General features: G+C 37.7%; 1 protein-coding gene across 1 annotated transcript; it reads right to left on the reverse strand.

Annotated features, from left to right (window-relative positions):
- Nucleotides 1-3,240: 3,240 nt before the first annotated feature.
- Nucleotides 3,241-18,371, reverse strand: LOC126766451 (GTP-binding protein Di-Ras2-like). Its single transcript, XM_050484230.1, has 4 exons — nt 18,354-18,371; nt 18,142-18,309; nt 10,000-10,109; nt 3,241-3,316 (listed from the first exon to the last, which is right to left on the reverse strand). The coding sequence occupies exons 1-4, from the start codon at nt 18,369-18,371 to the stop codon at nt 3,241-3,243; spliced, it is 372 nt and encodes a 123-aa protein (XP_050340187.1).
- Between the last annotated feature and the right edge of the window lie 7,573 nt (nt 18,372-25,944).

The following is a 25,944-nucleotide window of genomic DNA, read 5'->3' on the forward strand; positions in this document are numbered from 1 at the left end:
GAAACTCGTTCATCCATTTATTCTGCTTAACCCCACATTTTGCTCAAAATCTGAAACGAGATTTTTAAAATTCTCCGAAATTTTATGACAAAGTTATCATGGTCTTCACTTACAAGCGCTTTTTCAGGCCTGTTTCGCTTTGAACTTGAATTCTTTCAGTCACATAAATAGATCACCCCTCCTGGTAATCTGTGTCGGTAGCTTTACATGTGCGTGTGTTTATTCATGGTTAAAAGGGTCGCGGCGTATTGCAGACCACAGGTAAAAAAAAACGAAATTGGAGTGCAAAAATTAAAAATTGCAAGCACAACAATAGCGGTAAATTTGAAGTACAACAATAACGGTAAATTGCAATATGCTTGCAGCTCCCACCAGGACTTGAGGCCAGCATGTTATGCATATGATACTCGTACATATGCATGAGTGGTTTGTACACATACTATATAGTATATATGTATGTATGTAAGTGCTCTTAATAAACGATTAACCGCTAGCCGATGACCACAGAGTTGTATGCGGCTTGATTGCATTTACCATATATTCTACATAACACGAATAAACGTACATGTTTCTTGTGTTTCATTATGAAGGGTGCACCCATTTGGATGTTAACAGATTTTTGTTTTTGGAAATTTTACAAAGGACTCTCCTGATATAAACGGTCTTTGGTAAAATGGGAGAGGTAAAACTACTTTTCTGCATCTTCGTCTAGTTTTGGTTGTCAACAATCTTATCAAAGCGGGAGAATAGGTTCTGAAAATCTGGCGATGGTCACTTTTTAGCTAGACTTTCAAAGTCATATTCGCTGATTAGAAGTTTGCGTATACTATTGTGGTTCGTATTTACTATCGTGTTGGGCGATTATGGCGATCGGTGATAGCACTGAATATGCTTAAAGATTTTTCAAGTTCCAGGAGCTTCTGAAAAGCTGGCAGCTACTGCGCCTGAACAAAAAAAAAATTTCGTATATAACCGAATGTAGCACCCTGTATGCATTTGGTATTTAAAGCGATTTTGTCACGTTACAGGTAACACGTGGGTTAACAGCAACGACACGCATACTTTGAAGTAGCACACACATATTTGCACATAGCGGTAAACAGTTACATGCAAGAATGGCAATGCAATCTGCCACCGAGTAATTCAAGCTTTTAATCCTCAACTCTCCACGGTGCCGAGCCGACATCAAAGTTAATGGCGCGACGGTGGCAATTGATGCGGCTGGTGGCTCTGCTGACGCCAACATAACGGTATACATGCGGCAAATTTATAATATATTTTCGGCACAAATTGCCGCTTACAAACGATTGCTTTGCGTGCAGCAAGCAAACAATGTGTCCTTGCGTTTTTATGTATTTCAATGTGTGTGTGTGAGTGAGTGAGTGTTTGTGCGGTAACTTGACAGCGGCGGCGATGGCGCGACCCGCACAGCTTTCAACTGTAAAATGGCCGTTATCATGTAACGTAAATAAACAAAAGTCCGCATGCAGACATTGGTGTAACGGCATAAAGCGCAGACAGTGGCAAATAGGTGTGCACACACACACACTTTTTTCAGTTCTTTTAGTCCTCAGCGCCAGTGTTGCCACCAATTGCCGAAGTTGCATGTGCATAGTAGCACGTGTTGCACGCTATGCTATTTTACCGTTATATACCGTCCTCAACTTTTAATCTGCATTGTTGTTGTTGCATTTTGGTTTTTGTTGTATTTTCATCGACGTGTAGGAGTTCCGCTGGCTACTTGCGAATCTCTATTGAAAAGTTCCAAGAGAATCCGACGTTTTCGAGCCAAATTAAATTAATTATTAGCTAAGAGGCCCATTTATGGCTCAATGAGTATGTAAATAAGCAAAATTTGCTGCATTTGGATTGCAGGAAACCTGAAGAGATTCAAGAGCTGTCAATTCATCCAGAAAAAATAACGATTTGGTGTGGTTTTATTTCATCAAAAATGATGCCGGTGAGAACGTAACCGTCAAAGGCATCCGTTATCGCTGCATGATAACCGATTATTTTATACCTGAAATTAAAGCTCGTGATCTCGATGGCATTTGGTTTCAACCAGACGGCGTCATTTCCCACAAATCCCATCAATCAATAGATTTTTTGAGAGAACACAGCTGTGAGCAGATAATTTCATGTTTTGGGCCGGGCTATTGGCTATCAAGATCTTGTGATACCACGCAGTTAGACTGTGAGAATATGTAAAGTCTAAAGTCTATGAAGGCAATACAGTTTCGACATCGCGCGTGTCATTCGCTAGTTACCAGTCGAAATGCTGGAACGAGTCATCGAACAGTGGTATCAACGGATGGACCACCTAAGACGTTGTTTGAAAGAGATATTCTTCAAAAAATAAATGCCAAAGAGTGTTATTTCGAATGATAGTAAACATAACCTTTAAATTGAAGTTTCTGTGTTTTACTTTCAAAAAAGTAGGGAACCTCGAGATGGATCACACTTTTTATGCATTAGCAATCTGCATAACCGGTACGTACCTGGTTTTATTTACATCCAAACACTGCAAACCTTATTATTGATAGTTTTGGTTTTTATGGTACCAGAATAACAGCCGCAACAAATCTAGAGCAATTCAACTACAGCGATTGTTCAGTTAGCGAGATAAGTTTTCTATTTGAATAAAGTATGATATATTTTTGAACAATTTAACAACTTTAATACTTAGATATTGGTAAATGATATATACCAAAGTTTTTATTCGAACCTATCCACTCATTGCACTGGCTCTAGTTCATGTTATTTTTAAACAAATATTTAAATTTAAAACCTATGAGTCTCAAAAAATACTTTGAAAAAACGCTCAACTCTCTCATAACTCAAAAAACTTAAGGCAATTACATAATATAATATCAAAATGGAAGTGACGAAAAACTGTGTTATATTACCAAATCTGTGGATAAGCATGCCGCCTATACATAGATCAAGTGATAGTGTGTTAGTTGCGGCTAAAAATGTCGCTCACATGCTGTCAAGCACAATTTGTCACTGTCAATGACATGAAAAGAGAAATATAATATAATAAAAAATACCGCAGCAAATGCAAAATTACACAATGGCTGCTGGAGAAGTCTCCGCTGACAACGGCAGGCAACAACGGCGTGAGCACACATGGTCCATGTGAAAATACCTGCACACATGCTAACGTGGAAGGTGCTGGTGGCAATTAAGGCAGCACAGGTAGCGCTGACACAATCCTCTGTAAGCCAAGCAGTCAGTTTGTCAGTTAGCGGCAGCCCACGTAGCTTTCGTGCCGAAAGATGTGTGCTCGTCCACATGCACAGATTCACGGGATTTTCTTTTTTAAATGTATTATTAATGTTAGCGTTAACGATGTCATGGCGCCCAAACATCGACTTTTGTATTATTTGTTATACTCAAATGTGTGTCGTTGTCAATGTATGTATGTATGTGTGTTGAGATTGTTACAAATTTAGTGCGAGGGCGGGGATCTATTTTTGCTGTCTTTGTTGTGTTAATTGGTTGAGCGTTTAACTTTGGTTTTGTATTCCCCAATCTGCATGGGACACATTACACAGACATATGCATTTGGATAATGGAACTGAAAGTGCTGTGCTCCATTTAAGCAGAAAGTAAACTATTTTACATAATGTTTTTTTGAGATATTTTTAAAATACTATTTTGGGAATGTCCATGCGTTAACAGAGCATACTCGTATATGGTGGGAAATAAAAAGTTGTCATAGTTTTCCAATCGAGCGAGTTACCGCCTACTAATTCTTCTACAGTTTCTTTTACAGTGGCCATTTTTAGGTCTCGATGAAGGGCTTCATTTCTAATACAAAACACATACCACTATGATGAGAAGAACTTTATTTTGAAAGGCTTGCCTTATGCATGAGTATGTAGCGTTAACCTGGAAAAGGCGGATGTATTGACAGCTGTCGGATCATTAGTTTGTGAATTATATCATTTTGAGTGAAGCAACTTTTGTTATTATAAAAAAAAAAAATTAGATAAAGAGGAATTTCGCCTGTTGATCAAATATTGCTTTTAGAAGGAAAAAATTACTGTTGAACAAAAACTTGGCTCTAACAAAAGTTTTCGAACACTACCCCAGCAAAAGAAACCATCAAGAATTGGTATGCTAAGTTTAGAAGTTTAGTTGGTGAAGCGAGCACCGAAGACGGCAAACGCAGTGGACACCCAAAGGAGTTTTTACCGACGAAAGCATAAAAAGGGTCCCCAAAATAATTTCGAATGACCACAAAATGAAGTTGTTCCAGATAGTAAAAACTCTAAGATATTAACTGAAATTGTACATCATATCATTCACAAATATTTGGGTATGGGAAAGCTCTGTGCAAAGTGGGTGCAAGCTCGACTTGACTAAAAACAAAAACAATTTGTTCATTCGGAGCAATATTTGGAGATGTTGAAGTGTAATTAAACCCGAATTTTCAACAGATATGTAAGAATGGATGAAACATGGCGCCATCAATTTACTCCGAAGTCCAATCGACGGTCAACCGAGAACCCGATCACATAAGCACACGATGAACCCTCTTCAAAGCATGGAAAAACAGTCGGCTGGCAAGATTATGGCGTTTTTAGTCTGCGATACGCATGCAATGACTTTTATTGACGTAAGAAAGGAAGTGCAGTTAAAGAAAAAGAAAGTGCTGTTTCAACGATTTTGTACCCGTAATTCCAGTGAAAACACAAACCAAACTCGCTGTTAAATTTTTTTCCATGGCAATTGTCGCCCGGTGGAGCTATGTGTTAATGCAAAAAAGGTTCTCTGAGCTCCATTGACTTGGGAGGTGCCAGAAGTGATTCTTTTACATATGGCTCACGCAGCTCATGACTTCCGGCCTTAGACCATGTATCTTCTGGGTAGCCAATAACATCCGTTTGAAGGCGAGCTAAAGTGAGTTGGCGGATCAACCCTCCTCAAGGGTGTAGAACCCGCCAGGTAAAAAAAACACCGGCTATGAAAAGGACACAGCAGTCACGGATGAGAAACCCACCTTTTGAGGACGACCACTTCAAATGATGACATCGATATCATTGGCAATAACATACGCGCCGTTAGTTCTGTCATCAAACAAGCAGTCGTCGCATTCGCGACTTGTCTCCCGTCACCGTTAATGGCCATAACCTCATATTTCGATAATTTCGTCTATCTTGTAATTATTAACACCAACAATAATGTCAGCCTCGAAATCCAACGCCGAATAACTCTTGCCAACAGGTGCTACTCCGTACTAAGTAGGCTATTGAGAAGTAAAGCTCTCTCTCGACGAACAAAGACCAAATTCTGCGAGTCACTCATCATCCCCGTCCTGCTAAATGGCGCAGAGGCATGGACGATGCCAATAACTGATGAGTCGACGTTGCGAGTTTTCGACAGAAAGGGAAAAGTTCTGCGGAATATTTATGTTTCTCTGGCGCATTACCGAATTTAAGCTTCCTTAAAGTTATAGCTGAAGTTTTCGGATCAAAGCTATATGTTTCTCAGCTCAGAAAGTGGCTTCTTTTTTTATTAAAGTAGAGGTAGGAAGTATAGAAAGCAAGTTATGCCATCTATTTGTCTTTTTCTTTGACTTTAAATGTTTATTGTCGAGCAAATACTAGTTTTCTTACTTTTTAACCTCAAAATTCAACTTTGTTGTTAAAATATAAATGCAGCGCGACACAGAATGGCGGATAAAACAAGTTTCCCTGTTGATCTTGTAAATTTCTATTTGGCGTGCATTTCGCTCATTATAAGCCAGCTGTGGCGCTGCAAATACTGCAACACCAACAACTTGTACTAATGTCTTTTGCGGTTGTTTGCTTCGACGATTTCAACAACCGCGCATTTACTGCATTTGCTTGTTTTTGTGTGTATGTATGTGTACAACTTGCCCTCACAGTTTCTTGGCCGCCACTTTGTTAGCATTTTAATTTTATTTCCCATCGCCACCGCATTGTTGTTGCCACATTTAAATGGTCACAGTTGGAGCTTGATTGTTTGTTGGTTTTTGTTTTTGCTTTTACCTTTTCTCCTTTGTTAACTTGGTCTGCTGATTTGTTGCGTGTTCGCTGGCATTTGGAAAGCAGTAGTGCGCCCATAGACAAAGAGCGGAGAGTGGGAGAATGGAGAGGAGGGTGTGTCGCTTAATGGTAACCGCCATTTTCGATTTGCTGTAATAATTACTACATTGCGTTGCATTACTTCGTTTGGCGCTCTGTTTGCAATGCTTTGCACTGATTGCACCGATTCCACAAGCGCAGCTGCAACTGTTGCTGGCGGCGACACAATTACCCACCAACCGAGAAATGTGTGCGCGCGGAAATCCGATTAACTGCGGTTCATGTCAACAGATGTCAATACACACCCTTTCGTTTTACCTTCACAAACCCACACACCCGTTCACCTCGATTGACATCACTTTTCCCCGCTTTGATTAGGTTGGTCACATTGAATTGGTTTCCTTGTTAATAATTAAATTTACATAAAATCAACATGAAATACAATTATTCTAGAAATTGTTTAATTAGCTTACTCTCGCATATATTTATTAAACGGAACTATGTTAGTTTACCCGATAATGGAGGTTTAGGTTATATTTAGAGATCGCGCATGCTTTTACTTTATACATACATATTTGCTCCCGACTATACCTCACAATTTTGTGTAGGTGCGCTATCCCACTTCAATCTACTCTATCACGCAGTTCCTATATTCAGCGAAGTGCCACTTTACGGCTATCAAGCAAGTTGTAGTTTAACAGCATAAACCCTTGACATCTGAAAAACCAGTATGCAAATTCCAGTGAAATCTGGCAGCCCTACGGTTTTGGTTGGCTGACTTCACGTCAATCGAAACTAGTCGTTCTTCCTTTTTGCTGTTTAGGCCAATTGGAAATACCAAGTGTAACCAGGTCCTTCTCCACCTGGTCTTTTCAACAAAGTAGAGCTCTTTCTCTTCGTCTGCTTCACACGGCGGGTACTGCGTCGAATTCTTTCAGAGCTGGAGTGTTTTTATCCATTTGAACGTCATGACCTAGCCACCGTACGCACTGTAGTTCGTCTTTGAACTTGTACCTTCTGTATTTGACTCTGCAGTTCGAATTATTTTCTCCAGAAGTTAATTGAAGTAGTCGCAAGATAGGGAGTCACCTTGTCTGAAACCTCATTTGGTATCGAACGGCTCGGAGAGATTCTTCCCGATACTGACGGAGCTTTTGGTATTGCTCAACGTCAGTTTACGCAGCCATATTAGTTTTGCAGGAATTCCAAATTCAGACATCGCGGCATAAAGAAAACTCGTTTTCGGGCTGTCAAAAGCAGTTTTGAAATCAACGAAAAGGTGGTATGGTCTTATTCTTATCACGGGTATTTACCAAATTTTGGCGCATGGTGAATATCTGGTGGGTTGTTGATTTTCAAGGCCTGAAGCCACATAGATAAGGTGCAATCAGGCGGTTCACAGAGTACGTTCGATAGAACGTTAAATATAATGGGGTTAAGGGTGCCGAATTGGTCTAGACCGTGCGCAGTTGGTTCTTGCTTGTACTCTTTTTATTATTATTAGTATTTTGTTTTCTTCTTTACTGTGAAGCATTTTTTTGTTATGATTAATTTATCACACGGTGAAATAGGGTATTTAAAAAAAAAATGGTTCAAATCTTTAGAGAACCTGTTGCAATACAATTGTACGTCTATTGTTGCGCAGTTACAAAATTTATCTGAATACTTTCGCACATCTAAAGTTAAGGTGTTAAATTCACTGTTAACGTTCCTCTGTTCATTAACTGGATGTATACCAGGACATGTTAACCACAACTTTCGAGATTTAGAACTCTTCATCTCAAAAAGTCATGCAACTGGACTGGAGCTGGACTGCCTTGTTCTTCGCCTGCAAGCCAAGGATCATTAGGTGGTTGTACACAATGATCGTGCGACCGATAATCACGTATGGGCGATGGTCTGGGCCTCAAAGCCATAAAGGAGCTGCGCCGCGAGGAAGAAGGAGTAAGCAGATATACCTCTCGGCAACAACTTCATGGCATTTGGCATGCCAAATTGCTAATGGGAGGTTGTAACCCCATCAAGCTTAAATATGCAATCAACCTCTCTAGGGATAAACTCAGACTACTAAATTGCAGGTTCTGCTACAGGAAGCCTGAAACACCAGAACGCCTGCTAATTGACTGCATATCAGTCTGCAGACGCAGGTTAAAAGCCCTTGGATCCATGTTTTCAAATAGGGATCACATCGCTTCGCTAGCACCCATCAGCATATTGGACTAGGTGAATCTTTGTGATTTAGGAGAAGGTACAATACGAGGGCTGCTATATATATTCTGGCCTAGGGCAACACTAAGTGTTGCCAGGTGCAATCTGATATTTCCATTGGAAAGTTTGACATTTTTTAGCATAACATCACTCAGAACGTTTTGTCATTTAATCGTGAATTGTTTTATTTACAGGGAATTAAAAAATTCATCTCGGCCAAAAAATGGAATTAACTCGTGAACATTTTCGTGCGATCATTTCTCACAACTTTCGACGTGGATTATCACGACAAGAGTGCATCGATGAACTAAAATCTTTGTATGGCTATGAAGCACCATCCTATAGCACTGTGAAAAACTGGTACAACGAATTCAATCGTGGCCGACGCTCGCTCAAAGACGAATTCCGTGAAGGTCGTCCAAAAACAGCCGTTGTGCCAGAAAACATCAATGCCGTACGTGAACTGATAATGCAAGACCGTCATGTAACATACCTTCAGACAGAGGCATGCCTATGCATTTCTCCCACCAGCATACATTCGATATTGCATGAACACCTGGCCGTAAAAAAGGTTTGTTCTCGTTTGATCCCGCACAATTTGACAATCGCTCAAAAAAAGGCTCGTGTGGATTGGTGTAAAGAAATGCTGAAAAAATAAGATCGCGGTGCTTCAAAAGACGTTTATAAGATCGTCACAGGTGACGAATCATGGATCTATGCGTATGAGCCCGAAACAAAACAGCAATCGACAAAAAAAAAAATAAAAAAAAAAAAAAAAAAAAAACATTTTCGTTGATAAATATGCCTATTTACATTATTAGGCCAGAAATATATATAGCAACCTACGTAAATCTAAGGTCGCGGTGCATTCCTCGTTTAGCAATAAATAGTGATGGTCGATGTTTTTATGCGAAGGGGTCTTAACGGGAAGTCGGTGCTATATATTTGACCATGAGCAAAGTTTATAATTTAAATATTTTAATTCCAAAGTCTAAAAAACTAAATTCTTCCTGTTAACTTAGAATCAGAGCATCCGAGCATGAGGAAAAGATAGCGAGTATTTACTGAAGGGAGTATGTCTTTGGGGCATGGATATTTTTGTTCAATTGTGAAGTAAGTTTTTATTATGACTATCGAGGTCCTTAAGAAAAAGAAAAAGTTGGAAAATGTCATCAGAGCTATATAAATATGAAAATATGAAGCCAGTTACAAGATTTTTTTTAATAAAAATACTTAAATTACCATATGAACCACCCTGCATATGCAATACGCACGCACTCAAGCATTTGTTTCGCTTTCGTTGTTATGCTTAATCAAGCATATTAACTGTAATCGGCTGCAACATATTTATTCCGGCAATTTGAATAACTGTATCCCAGTCAATTGAAAATCCCAACACGCGCGCCCACAACCGTTATGTTCGAATAAACGATTTTTTTTTTATCTAGATACACACGTTTATTCAAAACACATTTTTGTACATATAAATACTACACACACACAATCAAATGTGCTCCGACCGCAGGAGGAAGGAGCCGTTTCGGGCTTACCACATAAATCAAACCGAGACGACGCCGTGGAGCGACCAACAACAATGAGAGATGTATCAAAAAATATTTTTTGCTTGCAGACACTAAAACCGCAAAAATATGCCGTTATGATGGGCAGAAATATATAACACACGCATGCACACAGTCTAACGGTTATAAATAAATTTAGATTCGACTGAACTCACCTTAGTCGCGGCAATTCACAATAGACCCAGTCCGTGACTTCTTCCAGTCGCACCTCTCTGTGTGTATTGGCCAAATCAGATTTATTGCCGGCGATAACAATCGGTATATCCTTTGGCGGCAGCCATTTATGACATGAAAGGAAGAAAATAGTGAAAAGAAAAGTATATTTATACGTTTGTGTTGATGTATGTGAGTTTAGAGCTTTGAGAATGCGTGGGCTTTAATTTTGTTTGTAAGTTAAATAACAGTAAATAAAAATCGACCAGTGCTGTTCTGTTTTGGAATTTAGAGAGCAATATTTCGTTTGATTCGATTTGGTAAAATCGGTGAGGAGGGGCATCTTTGGTTTGAAAATCATTAAAATTTGGCCGCAATCATGGGATTATAATCCCGCCAGAGAGATTAAATATTGATAAGTTTATATCGTTTTTTGCCGATGGACTTGTCAAAATTCAACAACTAGCTTTACAACAATATGTACTAATTTAAAAATTGGTGTGAAGTGTAAGAGATGTCGAAGACCAGTTAGATTTATTTTTGAAAAAGTTGAAATCGGAAAGCACACGTTATAATGTGTCCCCACCCTTATTTTTTCTTAAAAGTGTTTTGTTAAAAACTAAAAGTCCTAACTTTCTTATATTACATTGCCAAAATTTTTTTCAATAAAAATAAAAAACGTTTCTGAGAAAAATAAATTTGTAAAATTGGAAAAAATGGGATTATAATCCCGTCAGAGTTATTAAATTTTAAAAGAATGATGAATTGAGGGCGCATGAAGGTGCCGCTGCCCAGCTTTATAAAATAAAGGCTGACATCACCGCCGTCCAAGAAATCATGGACAGAGACGAGTAGGTCGCCCCTTTGGTGTGGGATTTGGTGGGAGAGAGACTCCGTCGTAAAATCAGCCACAAAAGCGAGGTTTTCAACATATCGCTGATCTGTTCCGACGGATAAAGGACGATGTGACCAAAGATGCCTTTTATGACTTGGAACGCACTTATGAGAGATGCCCCCGCCACGATGTCAAAATCGTGCTTGGCGACTTTAACGCCACGGTGGGCAAAGAAGGTATCTTTGGCACTACGGTCGGTAAATTCAGCCTCCACGAGGAAACATCCCCAAATGGGTTGAGGCTGATCGACTTCGCCGGGGCCCGAAATATGGTTATCTGTAGTACTAGTTTCCAGCACACAAAAATTCATCAAGCTACCTTTTTTTCGAAAAACTACCAACCAGATCGACAAGAGAAGCATGTGTCACGCCACAGAAATACGCCTCTGAGCTTATTTTGCAACAGCAAATACGACTCGGTGTGAAGTGTAAGAGATGTCGAAGAGCAACAACCATCGAAGACGGGTTAACTTTTATGAAAATTTCATTCTTTTATTTTTGATTAATTGTTTTGAAATAAATTTCATTTGGTTCCCATAAAAGTCATTGTGAAAGCACACGTATGGTGACACATGTGTCTAAGAGGAGATTTTTGTAGTGGGCAGCTGCCTGACTCCTTATTTTTTCGCTGACTGTACTCACCCTCAGGTCTCGGTGAATATCGGTATTTATGTAATACCAAGGAACATTTACAATGCTTATTAGCACCTTGTTGTATAATATTATGCTATCATTGGCATCATATAACCATACCGGCTGTTTATAAACAACTAATTTGTTGTATATGGACAGGTTTGAACTTCGTCCTATTAGCCATTTCATTTTTGATAATTTCAGATCAAGTTCAACCCTCTTTATTTTAATCTGCTCTTTCCAACGTAGCACTACAATCAAAGCACAAATTTAAATTCCATATGATTATTTCACTTTTCCAATTCACAGTTCCACTTGAGTGTTTTTCTGATAATATTATAATATAAGGAACGAGCCGTTCGATATCAAACGAGGTTTCAGACAAGGCGATTCCCTATCGTGCGACTTCTTCAACCTGCTTCTGGAGAAAATAGTTCGAGCTGCAGCACCGACTCCAGACTGGATAAGGAAGCAATGCAAATGGGTCTGGCAGTGAACGAGGGCAAGACGAAATATCTCCTGTCTTCAAACAAACAGTCGTCGCACTCGCGACTTGGCTCTTACGTCACTGTTGACAGTCATAACTTTGAAGTCGTAGATAATTTCGTCTATCTTTGAACCAGCGTAAACACCACCAACAATGTCAGCCTAGAAATCCAACGCAGGATAGGATAACTCTTGCCAACAGGTGCTACTTCGGACTGAGTAGGCGATTGAGAAGCAAAGTCCTCTCTCGACAAACAAAAACCAAACTCTATAAGTCACTCATAATTCCCGTCCTGCTATATGGTGCAGAGGCTTGGACGATGTCAACAACTGATGCGTCGACGTTGCGAGTTTTCGAGAGAAAAATTCTGCGAAAGATTTATGGTCCTTTGCGCATTGGCCACGGCGAATATCGCATTCGATTGAACGATGAGCTGTACGAGATATACGACATTGACATAGTTCAGCGAATTAAAAGACAGCGGCTACGCTGGCTAGGTCATGTTGTCCGAATGGACGAAAACACTTCAGCTCTGAAAGTAGTCGACGCAGTACCCACCGGGGGAAGCAGAGGAAGAGGAAGACCTCCACTCCGTTGGAAGGACCAGGTGCTGAAGGACCTGGCTACGCTTGGAATATCCAATTGGCGCCAAGTAGCGAAAAGAAGAAACGACTGGTGCGCTGTTGTTAACTCAGCTATAATCGCGTAAGCGGTGTCTACGCCAATTAAGAAGAAGAAGAAGGTTGTCAAATATCCCCTTCCGCTTTTTTCTCTTTATTCAAAGCTTTATAAAAAGTGTTACAGTGGTCGGATTTAGTTTAAATATGCGCCGTTTTTTTCGATACTATGTTTCCATCTAGATCCATCTATCATAATATCGAACTCGTATTTGCGAAGAACTCGGACAGCCACTTTTCACAAGTTTCTTTTGAGTTCAACTTTACACCAACAAGGGCGTTCGCCATGGACAAAAACAGGTGGTAATCACTTGGCGCTATGTCCGAGCTATATGGTGGATGCGATAAAACCTCCCATCCGAGCTCCCGTAGCTTCTGACGAGTCATCAACGAAGTGTGTGGTCTGGCGTTGTTCTGGTGGAACACTACACGCTTCCTGTTGACCAATTCTGGATGCTTCTGGTAGTTCGCAGTAGATGGTATAATGAAGCGTCTGGCCATATGGGAGCAGCTCATAGTGGATGATTCCCTTCCAATCCCACCGTCCTGACCGTCAATATCGGCTTGGCCACTGTTTGGGACGATTCACCGGCCTTCGACCACGACCGCTTTTACTTGATATTGTCGTATGGGATCGAGGTTTTCGTCACCAGTTACCATCCGCTTCAAAAATGGGTCGAGTTCGTTCCGTTTCAGCAGAATATCGCATGCATGATTCGGTCCAGAAGGTCTTTTTGCGTCAAAATGGTTTAGTGACTAACTCCCATCTTCCGGGCGATGTCACGCGATGCCACATGCCAGTCAAACTCGATGTTTTCCATGATTTGATCGGTATTCGTAGTCATAGGTCTTCCGCCAGCAGTGGCTTCGCAGTTCGAAGTGATAGAGTACCATCCTCCAAAACACCATTAATCTCAAGGAACGTTTCTCTAGCGGATTTGCCTTTAACGAAGGAAAGCTTTAAAATAGCGTGAATTTCGGCGTTAGTGAACTCCATGTTTACACATCTATAACTGTTGAACGCAATATCCAAACTAATAATGCATAGCGTCGTTTTGTAGGTTATGTCAAGGCCTTCCAAAGATAGTATTGTATTGTATAGTATTGCTAGATTCGAGCTCTCTAGCGCTTTATACACTGCCGCGAAGTTCAAAAGACAAAAAGATATTTGACAACCTAATACATACATATATGCCTGTATGTCAAAGAAAAAATATGGTATGTGAGTTACTCAGAGAACATCTTTTTCTGTTAGTATTATATAGTAATGTTAAAAATGGACAAACTCGGGTCAGTACTGGCGCTATTTCCCGTATATTTAATATGGAATTTGCAAACTTCTGCTTGGCCTTATGCCATAAGTTATATATATAGTATAACAGTCCATATGTAAAATATATTAGTGAAACGGAAGGCATAATTTAATTGCGTGTTTGTTATTTCAAACATTTTAGGCGTTGTAGACTTTTCAATGGCAGTGATTAACAGAGACTGATAGTTGTTCGGCGTGATGCTCCCGTTTTTATAGTCCATATCTTTATTGTTTTCCACCTGCCTGCTGAGTGCATGGAGAAAGATACTAGTATTTTCATTTTGACAGGGTTTTTTACACAAATGCTCAAAAATTTCATTTACCTGCTGGTAAATTGCAAGAACATTAGTGCTTTATACTCGCAAGTAAATTCTAATAACCTTAGTGTTGGTTCATAATCGAAGACTTTGGTGTTTCCGTTTTCCACAACGTGCTGCTAATTAATACGGTATTTGTTTTTATTTTGAGACATATTATGAATATTTATATTAATTTATTTAGAAATTTGAAATTTTTCACATATACATATTTTGTATGTATGTTCAATGAGAACAATCAATATTTTCAATCAGTTTTTCAGGAGCACCGTCTTGACCACATTTCCTTTGTTCATATCTCAATAAGATGACCGACTACGTCAGGTTTATCGAAGCCACTGCCATCTCAATGCAATTTATTAGCGTGGACACACACCATAAATAGAATGCCAAAAAAATTAGAAGGTGCAATAACGAGCTTAAAAGTAAAACTTTTACACCTTCCATCCACTACTCTTACCATTCTTTAAACTACGTCAGTCTATTTGATACAAACTCTGCAGATCTTCTCTAAAATAGACTTTTATAATTTTACGAATGCTACACACTTAGGATCTCTAAGCTATGTTTTGGACGTCATAGTGCCTTGCAAAAACTTATGTATACCGGCAGAACGTTAAAAGGTTTATTTATGTTTAAGCCAATGTTCTTTGAGCTTTATTTATCAGCGTGGACACCGTATTAATTGTTAGAGACAATCTGTCTTCTTTATGGAATTTTTGCAAAAAAGCAGTTCAATTTGTTAAATTCTTATGTGTTGCAGTCCAATGAGAAGTCCTTAGCTTTTGCTTATAGGAAGACAACCATTAATGGGACTAATCTTACTAAAATATGTATACTAGCAATACAGTAAGTAATCAGCAGGACCTGAGTTCAATTTAAGCTCTAAACTTAAATCAAAAATGGCTTAATTTAATGCGATCGACCTCTGTCAGGCAATTCCGAACCTTTGAGTCTACTACTTCTGACGTTAAGAAGCTTCTAAGCCATTTCCACAATGAATCAACCACCAAGAACAAATTGAACTTTCATTTTCATTGAGATAACTCCCATATTGGCCGATTTGTGCGGTATAAGGTCATCAAGAGGTTCTAAAATCTTTTTATTAGGTATATGTAAGTTGAGGGAAGTATTGACTCGATTCAAATAATACAATTTTGTTATTAAAGTCAGAGCGGTTTATATTTAGAGGGGGCGTATATCCCTCTCGTAAATTTTTTTTTAGTTTGTCGTAGACTGAGCAGTGGTTTCTTCTCAAAAAGAAGAAAAAAAGCTTTGTCGCCATTTTTAGATCTCACGTAATTCCACTCTCTTCTTGTGTTGGTCTAAGTTTTCAGTTTATTTACCATAAATATTTATGTCATTAATCAACTCTTTAAGCAGAATTCAATTTAAAAGTATTTAAGCCTTAAAAGCTTCGCTTATTTCGGAATTAAAAACAAATTGCTTTCCTTTTGTTTGGAAAAGCTAAATTAATGAGAGAGTTTTTCATTTATTTGCCATATGAATTATAGAATTTTAAAATCGACGAAAAATCATACACGAATAATTTCGAAGATTAATTGTTTATCGAACCGTCAACTGTCAACTGTCAGTTGTCACTCTAAATAGTCTATGCAATAATGCATTTCTCACTAGTAAATGACACTTACCAACCTGGTAAAATTTGTTCTTGATTTTTTTGCTCTTTATTTATGTTTTTTTTTGTTCATTGAGCATTTCATTTTCAGCTCTGCCTATGTCACATTAGTTTCTAACTACATTGGAAACAAATTGCTTTGCTTGCCACCGAATGTCACGTCAAGCCGGCTTATTTGCATGTCAAACTGGCTGTCACGAACAATCGAACAAACATATGAATGTATGAAAAACAACAAAAAAAAACATATTGTAAGCATAAGCACACTTGTTGACACACTTCTCGGTGTAAAGTTGTGTGTGTGAGTGTGAAATGAATTCGTAATAATTTTCTTTCTTTGTCATTTAATGACGCTTTCACACCGAAAATCTGTTTGTGTGGACGTCTGGTTAACGGTGAACGCGAATTTCCTGCCACACACATTTATTGACAGTTTTCCCTTTACTATTTGTTTGACTCGCAAATTGACTGCTTCCAATTTTTAATTACTTTTTGCTGTGGAATTGTGGAGAACGCACAAACACAGACACATGTTCAGTGAATAAAATCATAAATGAACTACGTAGGTACATACATAAGGATGTGGGAGCGAGTGTTGGCGGCGTATTCTTAAAGTGACATTTAATTTAGTGGGAGTTCATGCTGTGGAAAGAAAGTTGATTTTTATACCCAAAGGAAAACGTCGGAGACCGATATCGGCAATATAACTGGGCTTATGTTTGATAGGAAAAAGGTGGGACTCTCAGCAAAGGTGGTGCTGTAAAACCGTAGTCAAGCCAATAAGGTTCTATGGCGCGTTCGTCTGGTGGAGGGCGCTCAACAAGGCTACATTTGCTATAAAGCTTGAACAAGACCAAAGAGCGACCCACAACGGCGTCTCTGGTGCACTACGGACCACACCAAAAATATAACTTTACCAATTAATCAACTCATACACAGCAGCCGTGGATACTTGTGGGAGATGCATTGCTGCGATGTGCGCTCAAAGTTCAGGGAAGCAAGAGCATGCCGATTCTCTTCTCCTTCAACTGCGTTCCTGAAAACTTGCATCACTGCGCACTGCGTCGCAGCGGCTGCACGTGGCGGCTACGAGGAATAAGTACACAGGAGCCGTTAGAGAAGAGAGGCAATGAGTCTTCACGGATTATTTGAAGCTAAGAGAGCAGTTTGGAAGGGGAGTTTTATTGCCTTAGCTTTAGGTTACTGAACCACTATATGTTTTTCAAGCAGAAGTGACCGCTAATAAACTAGCAGTAGATGTACTGTTCCGAAGTTTATTCAGGGTGCTGAGTGCTGAGTCCTTAATAGAAATAATTTTGAGCTACATGATCATCAGACTCGTTTGGTTGCCGGGTCATAGTGGAATCGTCGGCAAGTTATTCAGCAAAGCAAAGCCAGTCAAGTGTCTGAAAGAAGTTTAACATCAGAAAGAGACACATTAGTTCTTTACTTTGTACGTCAAATGACATCTTTCATTTAGAATCCCGAAAATAATTATTCCGCTATCTATTAAGCCCGATGAGTCTATAAAACAAAGGTTAAACGATAAGTTTTCTACTCTAAACTCAGGAAAGGTCTACTATGCTATAATTGGGGTTGGTTATTACGTTTTAGGTACCTTACATATGTTTTGAGTTATTTTCTGATGTTTTAAATATATCTGGATGTTTGAAGTTAAATTCAAAAGAGACATTTTCGCAACAGCCAACTAATCAGGTCTTACACTTTTAATTTCAAGCTTAATGAGATATCACCGGTTTTTTTTCCTTTCTATGGCGGAGCAATAATTTAGGGGTTTCTGTAGCGGGGTTTTTGGACTGAGTATTCTAAAAAAGAACTTCGGAATTTTTAAATTTAAATTCAGGAGGTTGAAGACAAAATTCATAGGTTCACGGTACTTCTAGCAGTAAATGAGATCGCGAAGTTGCTGTTAGTCTTCCTTAGAAAATCGCGCACATTTATATATTCAGTTCTCTCAAAGCTCCAATTAAACTAGGAACGGTGGGAATATAATAAATATAACTAAAAAAAGAAATGAATTTAACCACACTTAATTCACAGAAAGTGACTATCCATCAACCATATATAGCCATATACTTTAAATAACGTTAAATGTAATATATATACCCCTCAAAACTCGTTCTGCATTTGTTTTTGAAAGCAATACACAAACAATAAAACTCACCTGATAGTCGGCGCGCTGCTCACGTATCTCCTCAAAACACTGTTTGACACATTGAAAACTCGACGCAGACGTGGACGCATAGACCAGCATGAAAGCGTGGGCGGTGGCAATGGACAGACGGCGCATAGCGGGAAATTGCATATCACCAGAAGTGTCTAAAATGTCAACCTGCCAATACAAGAAGATAATAAATTTGAAAGTTTGATAATATATCTAAACATATAACACATATTTTTTACTTATATAATCAGGTCGAATTAATATAGCGAAATTTCAAAATAAATAAGTTTTTTACAATACTTTAGCTCGCTTGTTCTCCTAAGAAGGCCTTTTCGGAGAAGCTTTTTCAAAAAAATCGGTAAAAAACTAAAATTTTTAATAATTTTTATTGATTTTTTTTTATTGAAATAGAAATGAATTTTTGATGACTCATGCCCAGCTCTTGACTGATGCTACGGCTGCTACTATGCCGGTCTCTTTCGACCAATTCAGCGATTTTATCGCAATTTTCGACGACAGGCCTTCCGGAGCGTGGCGCATCTTCGACCACCTTTACACCAGAACGAAAACGTTGAAACGTTGAGCGGTGGAAATGGAAACTGCATTGGGTCCATAAACTGCACAAATTTTATTGGCGGCTTGAGATGCATTTTTGCCTTTATCGTAGTAGTACTGTAAAATATGCCGTATTTTCTCTTTATTTTGCTCCATGTTTGCGACGCTATAACTCACGAACGACTTAAAAGAAACGACAATCAATCAAACACGTGTTAGCGCGTGAAATGAGCTTTCCAAAAATTAAAGCATGACCCGATGCGACGAATAAAACTAGAACTACGCGCTTTCAGCGCCAATTAGCGAAAATACCGCAAGACTTTTTTTGACAACCTATATATATATATATATATACTACATTGCCTGAAAACAATTTTAATTTTTTAGTTTATTTTTGGCGATTGTTATTACTTGTTTATACTAGCAGCCCGCCCCGGCTTCAGACGGGTATTAAACAATCATTTCACACATAATCTCTCGTTGCTGTGTGAGGTCATTAAAATTGAGTAAAATGAAGGAAATTCGAGCATAAAAGTATATTTGTTTGTATTATTAATTTTTTAAATTTTGTAAATAGGTCTTTACTATATATTTCACTTTCTCTGCTTCTGAAAAATAATTTATTGATTCAGAGCTTCCTTGTAATTTATTTTGTGGCGGCAATATAAATTGATTTTCAGAAGCTCCGGCCGGCGATAGACCAACATACAGTTGGTCATTGAGTAACACAATCTTTTCGTAGGTCAATCAGTACGAATTCAAAAGCTTGGCCTTGGGACTTGTTTGTGGTTAGAGCGAAAGATGTTTTCACCGGAAATTGAAGTCGTTTTAATGAGATTGGCCAGATCACTTGGGATCATCGGAATCCTCGCTATATGAGCTAGTTGACCAACTGCTGGGCCGGTGATAATGGTTGCTACCATTAAGTTGTCCTTCAATTCCTTAATGAGTAGCTTCGTCCCGTTGCACATGCTTGGTGGTCTTAAATTCCACAAAAGCTTCAATTATGCTTTTGAAGAATTTAAGCCAATTTTTAAAGCCATTTCATGTTATGGCAGTGAAGAAGGGCTTCATAAATTAAAAAAACTTCTGGGGATAATAGACTGCGTCTTTGATATTAGTCACGGTGTCTATCGATTTGTATTTTTTATTTCTTCGGAAACTTTTTGAATAATTTGATCGCTTATTTCGTTGACACTATCATTTCTGGGTGACACTATTGCCCTAGAACACAACCAATGTAATTCCTTTTCTTGCAAATTCTCGATGTCAGGGTATACTGCATCAATTAGGAATTTCTGAACTATGGACTATTTGGCCTAGAGATTCATACAGAATAATATTACAATTACAGCTTAAGTTTGGATTGGGAAGAATTCCTTTTCCAAGACCGCGCTTTTATTGCGGTGGCATTTATGCATATACAAAGGATTTTTGTCTGATGGCGAGGCTGCGTTGCATGTATAAACCATTTTTAAATTATCTTGTTTATTTCTAACAAAATTCTAAACTTTAAAAAGATATAAATTGACTCGTGCAAATTATTTCTGTACTCTATTTTTTGTTTTGTACAATTTGTTAACGAAATATTTTGCTTCACAGGAGCCTCAAACTCATTTTACTACACTTTAGGGTTCTGTTGAGCTTTATTTTTGTGAAATTGCCACATCTGATTCGTATTTCCAGTGCGCATTATATTGAAATTTACGTAAGTTATCTAATTATCCATGCGTTTATCACAAATGTAACGGAAAATCCATATGGAGTGCCAAATCTGTACGAACTGGATGTCAAAAAATGTAAACAAAGAGAGACATGCTTCACTTGGTATTGCACATTTTGCTCTAACTTTTCAGCATTTACTCGCTCTTGTCAGTGTGTTGCAGCTTAGCTAAATGTTAAATAACATTCTCTATGTAAATTTAACACTAAGTAATGCATTTTTTTTTTTTAATTTACGCTCGTAAGTCGGTTGAAAATGAACATTTTCTGAATTTTCTTTTTATAAATCATCCTCATTGGATTCCCTTCAAAATGATTTAGGCCATTTTTCATTTCATGCAACGGTTTAGTCAGCTATAGCGAACAGACAAAACGACAACTTAATATATAAGAAGATTATTATTTTTTTTTTTTTTTGAATATGTTACTAAGGATTAATTTCTTAAAATTACTGGCCACCCAATTTTCACTTAGCGTGTTGGGGGGCGTTATTTGTTTAAAAACGCTAGAAAAAACCTTTTATTTAAATATTTTACTCATTAATGGCGTATGAGTAACTTTTGATAAACATGAAAATGGATTTTGAAACAGTTCCTCGATTATTTTCATTGGCACACTTCCAAATTGACATAAAACTCAGCATCTATATTGAAGGAAGTCTGAAATTATCGAATAGATCAGATTTAAAAAAGTATTTGGTGAATTTTAGAGGTTTTCTTGTCAAAGAGTATCAACTTCTACTTCTGCGAAGTATATGTAATGCTTCAAAATCTTACGAGGGATAACTTTTAAAACATTTTTACCGCATAGACACCTTACAAAATGAAAATTTCGTCCCTTTCTCCGAAATATGTGGCTAAATGGTTAATTATTGGCCTCAACTTAGCCACCAAGTTTATTTTCAGATAAAAACTGCACGCAAAATTGCTAGAAGTTCATAAAAAAACGAAAAAATATTAACCTTGATTGCATCGAAACTACAATAGCCTTCGCAAATAAAGAAGTTTCAATGCAAAAGCTTGATATTGTTCAGCTTCGATCTATGCTATAGTTAACCGATCTGAACAATTTCTTCAAAGATTGCATTATTGCTTTAGAAAGTAATACTGGTTAAGTTTCTTGAATATATCTCATCAAATAGAGCGTAATGGACTAGGTCGCGTATATACAGACAGACCGACATGTTTAAATCGGCTAACCTTATCATGTTGATCAATTATAAGTACATACATCTACATATATATTTTATATGGCCTCTGACGCTAGCTTCATTGTGTTACAAACTTCGTGGCAAACTTAATAAAAATGTATAGTGTATAAAAATTGGCATGTGAACACGGCGTATGAGTAACTTTTTCAAGACATCGTTCAAGTTGTTATAATTCCAACAATTAAAAGTACATTCTAACAAAAGCACTAGTATAATTAGTGAGCATTCTAATAATTCTTGATAATTAGATTTTTCGCACACTAGCACACTCACACACACGAACACCTGCTCACAGCCACACCTGCAATTGGTTTTATATGGAAAATAATTAATTTAATATCTCAAAGAGTTGCAAATGCTGCATCTTCTCCATTCGTTTGCAGTGAGCAGCCAACTTTGTGTGAAGGCGTTTTATTGCATTTGCGTGCCTGGCCGAGACCTTGAAAACTTTGCAATTAATAACAATTACGCGTGCAACAAATTGCAATTATGCCAACATTCTGTGATTCTGTGATTTTAAATGCCGCAAAGGCATTGATTGATCTCTACATTTATTTATGCGCACACACACGTACATGCATATCTTGAATGCAGCTGCCAGGTGTTGGTGTGCGGGTGTTTGTGGTTGGCATTTTAAATTTAAATTTATTGCAATGAAATTGTGCTACAGTTAAGAATGAATGCAAGTCAAGCGACAATTGAAAACAAAACAAAAGGAGACAACAATAACAAAAAAATAATTTATCTGCCTTAAAGCAGTTGATGGGGTAACTTAAGGTTACGCTGAAGTGTTTATGGTTACTTTAAAAGAATTTATAAGGGAATAAGAGATTATTTCTACAAAGGCTTCATTCTAAGATTACGAGGAGCACCACTCCAAACGTGTGATGTGTTGTATTTAATAATTATAAAAATATTTCTAAGAACTTTTTATTACCAATAAAAAAAATCGTTAACTTTGGCTGCATAAAAGCTGTAATGTCCTCATAGGTGCATTTTTTTAATAAATATAAGGGTGTGGAAGCTATATGCTATAGTTATCCGGTCTAAACTTTTTCTTAGGGTATTATAGGGACGTCTTTTATAATAATCTGTGTTAAATTTCAAAAAGATACCTTATCAAATTAAAAAGTTTTCCATACAAGGACTTCAGCTCGTCTAGTCAGTTTATATGGTAGCTATATGCTATAGTAGTCCGATCTGAAAAATTTCATCGGAGGTTGTAGGGCTGTCTTAGAGGATGTAATAAACGCCAAATTTCTTAAAGATATCTCGGCAAATAAAAAAGTTTTCCATACAAAGACTTGAGTTCGAACGCTCAGTTTTTATGACAGCTATATGCAGCAATAGCCTGATTTTTGCAGTTCCAATAAATGTAAAGCTACTTGGTGAGAAACGAAAGTGTTAACAATTTCTAACTGATCTCTCAAAGATACGAGATGTTGTGCTGATTTGTTTATAAAATTATATTCGGAGATTAAATTATATTAATCATTAAAATCCATAATTCATAAATTTGTAGAACTCATTTAAGACGCTGTTATTTTTGTGGCACAAAACTCTACTGGATGTGGTTTGGGGAATACTACTGAGTTGAAATTCAATTATTCTACTCTATTATTTATTAGGACAGATTCATGTACATATTTCTCCGGCCAATACAAGTTTTTCACGATTTAATTTCTCCGAGTAGCATGACTCTCAGCTGTTCAAATATCCGATAAAAGTAGTTTTCAGTAGTGAAATGGCAAGAGAGAAATTACTACAGAACAGTGGCGTAGCTATTACTTCGGGCGCCCGGGGCCAAGGATGTTCTGCCGCCCCTTTATCTACCTACCTACAAGTTTCATGAGGTGGTTCGAACAAAAGTGAATTTTTACAAAATATCTTCGATATTAAGTATATAAAATTTAGGAACTAGAAGCCACGCAATTCTGAAGTTCCAAAATTCTCACAATACGGTTTTTGAGGAAATTGATAGTAAATTTACAAGGCATCTTATTAAAAGCCATAGAAAAAATCCATTTTCGCCCTATATCTTGTACACTTTTGACGCAATTTGCAGGAATTTTTGCCCGAATTGGAGTTTTTAAATACCATTTTGCCGCCCCCAAGACGTTGCGCCCGGGGCGACGCAAACCACGTCAAGTGGTACATGCAAATTTCGAAAAATCTCCGATTTTGAAAATTAGCAGTTCATTTGGAAGGGAACCAGACGCATACCCGTGGTATAAACATTTCGTCAAAACTATTTTTTTTTTTGTTAAAGTTATTGAAGGTTGAAATTTAGAGGACGATAAAATTGTAAAATTATTTTCTCATAAACTACTAGAGATAAATCGATGAAATTTTGTGAAGTCAAAGAAAAATGTTCGTGCTATATTATAAATATTTTTTCATGATCCATTTGTTTAAATAATAATATTTTACATAATTTAATAGCGCTGTTTGCATGCGAAGTAATGGAGTTATCTCCCGAGATGTACATATGTATATACTATTTTGACATACTTATGATACTTCATAGGTTTAATTTATAATTTTTAGACCTGATCTAAATAATATGTATCCAAGAATTTTTATTCACCAAAGAAACTTTTACAAATATCACCTGGAGATCACCACATAACCACAACATGAATTTTGGCTTTACTTTTTGTTAATTTTTCGAAAAAATATACCGCTAGTCTGGGATATGTCGACGACCAGGTGCTTCTTTTGTATGATCTTTTTGTATGCCATGAGAAACCGCAAAGAGACTACTTATGTATCCCCGTAATGCTTAGTTAGACATTCAGGGTTTGGTGTCTGATGGATTCCTAGAGCGCCATTTTGGGTTTGTCATAGAGCCGGCCACTCACAAAGGAAGTGCAGAACCGTTTTCTTACACAATTCGTGTTTGCAGTTGCGGCAAATATTGTTATAAGGCATTCCCATTTGTAATGCGTGTTCTCCAAATAGCCAATGCTCAGTTTTGGTGCCTGTAAGTCTATATATGTATGTATGCTATTCCCGAACCTTTGTAGTACGTCTTTAGTTTTTGTCTTGCGATATTTTGGCCATATCTGCTTGGCTATCGTGCGTTTGCTTCCATAAGTTCTGAGCTACTTCTGCAAATGGTACGTTATTTTGTCTGCCTCATATTCGTCTAGAAAGACTCATGACTTGGCAAACTCGTTGTTTTTTTGTTGTCGAGAATGGAAAGAATTTAAATTATGAACAAGGAGAGTTGATTAGTCTTTGGCGTCGACTAGCCGCCTTATTATCTGTGTATATGATGGCTTTCTGTATGCTTTCTTAGTTATTCAGTAAAACTCCTGTGCCCTTCTCTATGCCTAGTTCTCCATGCTGAGTTTAATAGACGGCTGCCCGCCGAGACTCCGCAGTTCATTTTGGACCCGTCAGTGTTGATTGAGATGGTATTCTTCATCGCTAGAAAACGTCTTCTCCATTCACGTCTAAAGAATTTGCAGACCTGATATAATTATTGAAATCCAACCTTGGGAGGATATATATATATAGTTAGTCTGCATTTTTTAAATTTATTTTGAGTTGGTGCAAATTATTGCTATGTCTATAAGTCTTGCCGTTCGAACCATCTATCTCCATAATACTTATAGCAGCAAATGTTGCTGCTGTCTGTATGAAAGGGTCTATGCGGATCTGAAGCAGCACCATAACATACTATGCGTTTATGTTGCACATGACCTAACAGTCTATGTAACTCCTCCACTGGCTATCTACTGTATTTCTTTAATTTTCTGATATTATATTGTTGTTCTTTAAGGCAAGCCACCACCAGTGCTTCATATAAGAATGCGTCTCATGACAACATTCGCTTTTAGGCCCCAATTTTTGCTGAGCAACGAATTCTCAATATTCAGTCCCAGTTCAGTTTGAAGTCATCTTGAACCCCTAAATATTTTGCTTTGGGGACAGAGAAATAGTAGTAATCCGGGTATACCTTATTTAAAGGTTATTCATACAATTTGTTGCAGGATATATTCCTTTATTGTATAAGAAGCTAGTATATAGCCATTAGTCAGCGGTGATTCGAAAAGCTGGAGCTTAAAGCATAACTACGCACGACCAGTGAGCGCTTTTTTAACAACAGTGAAGAGAGTAGTGCATAAGAATGAGCTAAATACAAATATTTTAATAATTTCTAATATTGTAAAGCAATAACAACAACAACAAAAACAAAAGCTTTGAAACTTAAAGTCGCGTCGGTGATGAGACACCAGTCAAGTAGCAATAACTTTATTTATTCAAGCGTTGAGGAATGTACAAAAAATGCAAATTAATTACTTTTAGCG

The sequence above is a fragment of the Bactrocera neohumeralis genome, unplaced genomic scaffold (genome assembly GCF_024586455.1).
Source record: "Bactrocera neohumeralis isolate Rockhampton unplaced genomic scaffold, APGP_CSIRO_Bneo_wtdbg2-racon-allhic-juicebox.fasta_v2 ctg1255, whole genome shotgun sequence".
NCBI classification, from domain to species: domain Eukaryota; kingdom Metazoa; phylum Arthropoda; class Insecta; order Diptera; family Tephritidae; genus Bactrocera; species Bactrocera neohumeralis.

What these genes read in the sequence shown, in the direction of transcription:
- LOC126766451 (XM_050484230.1), bottom strand. An exon ending in AGCAGCGCGCCGACTATCAG is followed by an intron (nt 10,110 to 18,141) that starts GTGAGTTTTATT and finishes CTGCCGCCAAAG; the next exon opens with GATATACCGATTGTTATCGC. An exon ending in TGTGAATTGCCGCGACTAAG is followed by an intron (nt 3,317 to 9,999) that starts GTGAGTTCAGTC and finishes CATTTAAAAAAG; the next exon opens with AAAATCCCGTGAATCTGTGC.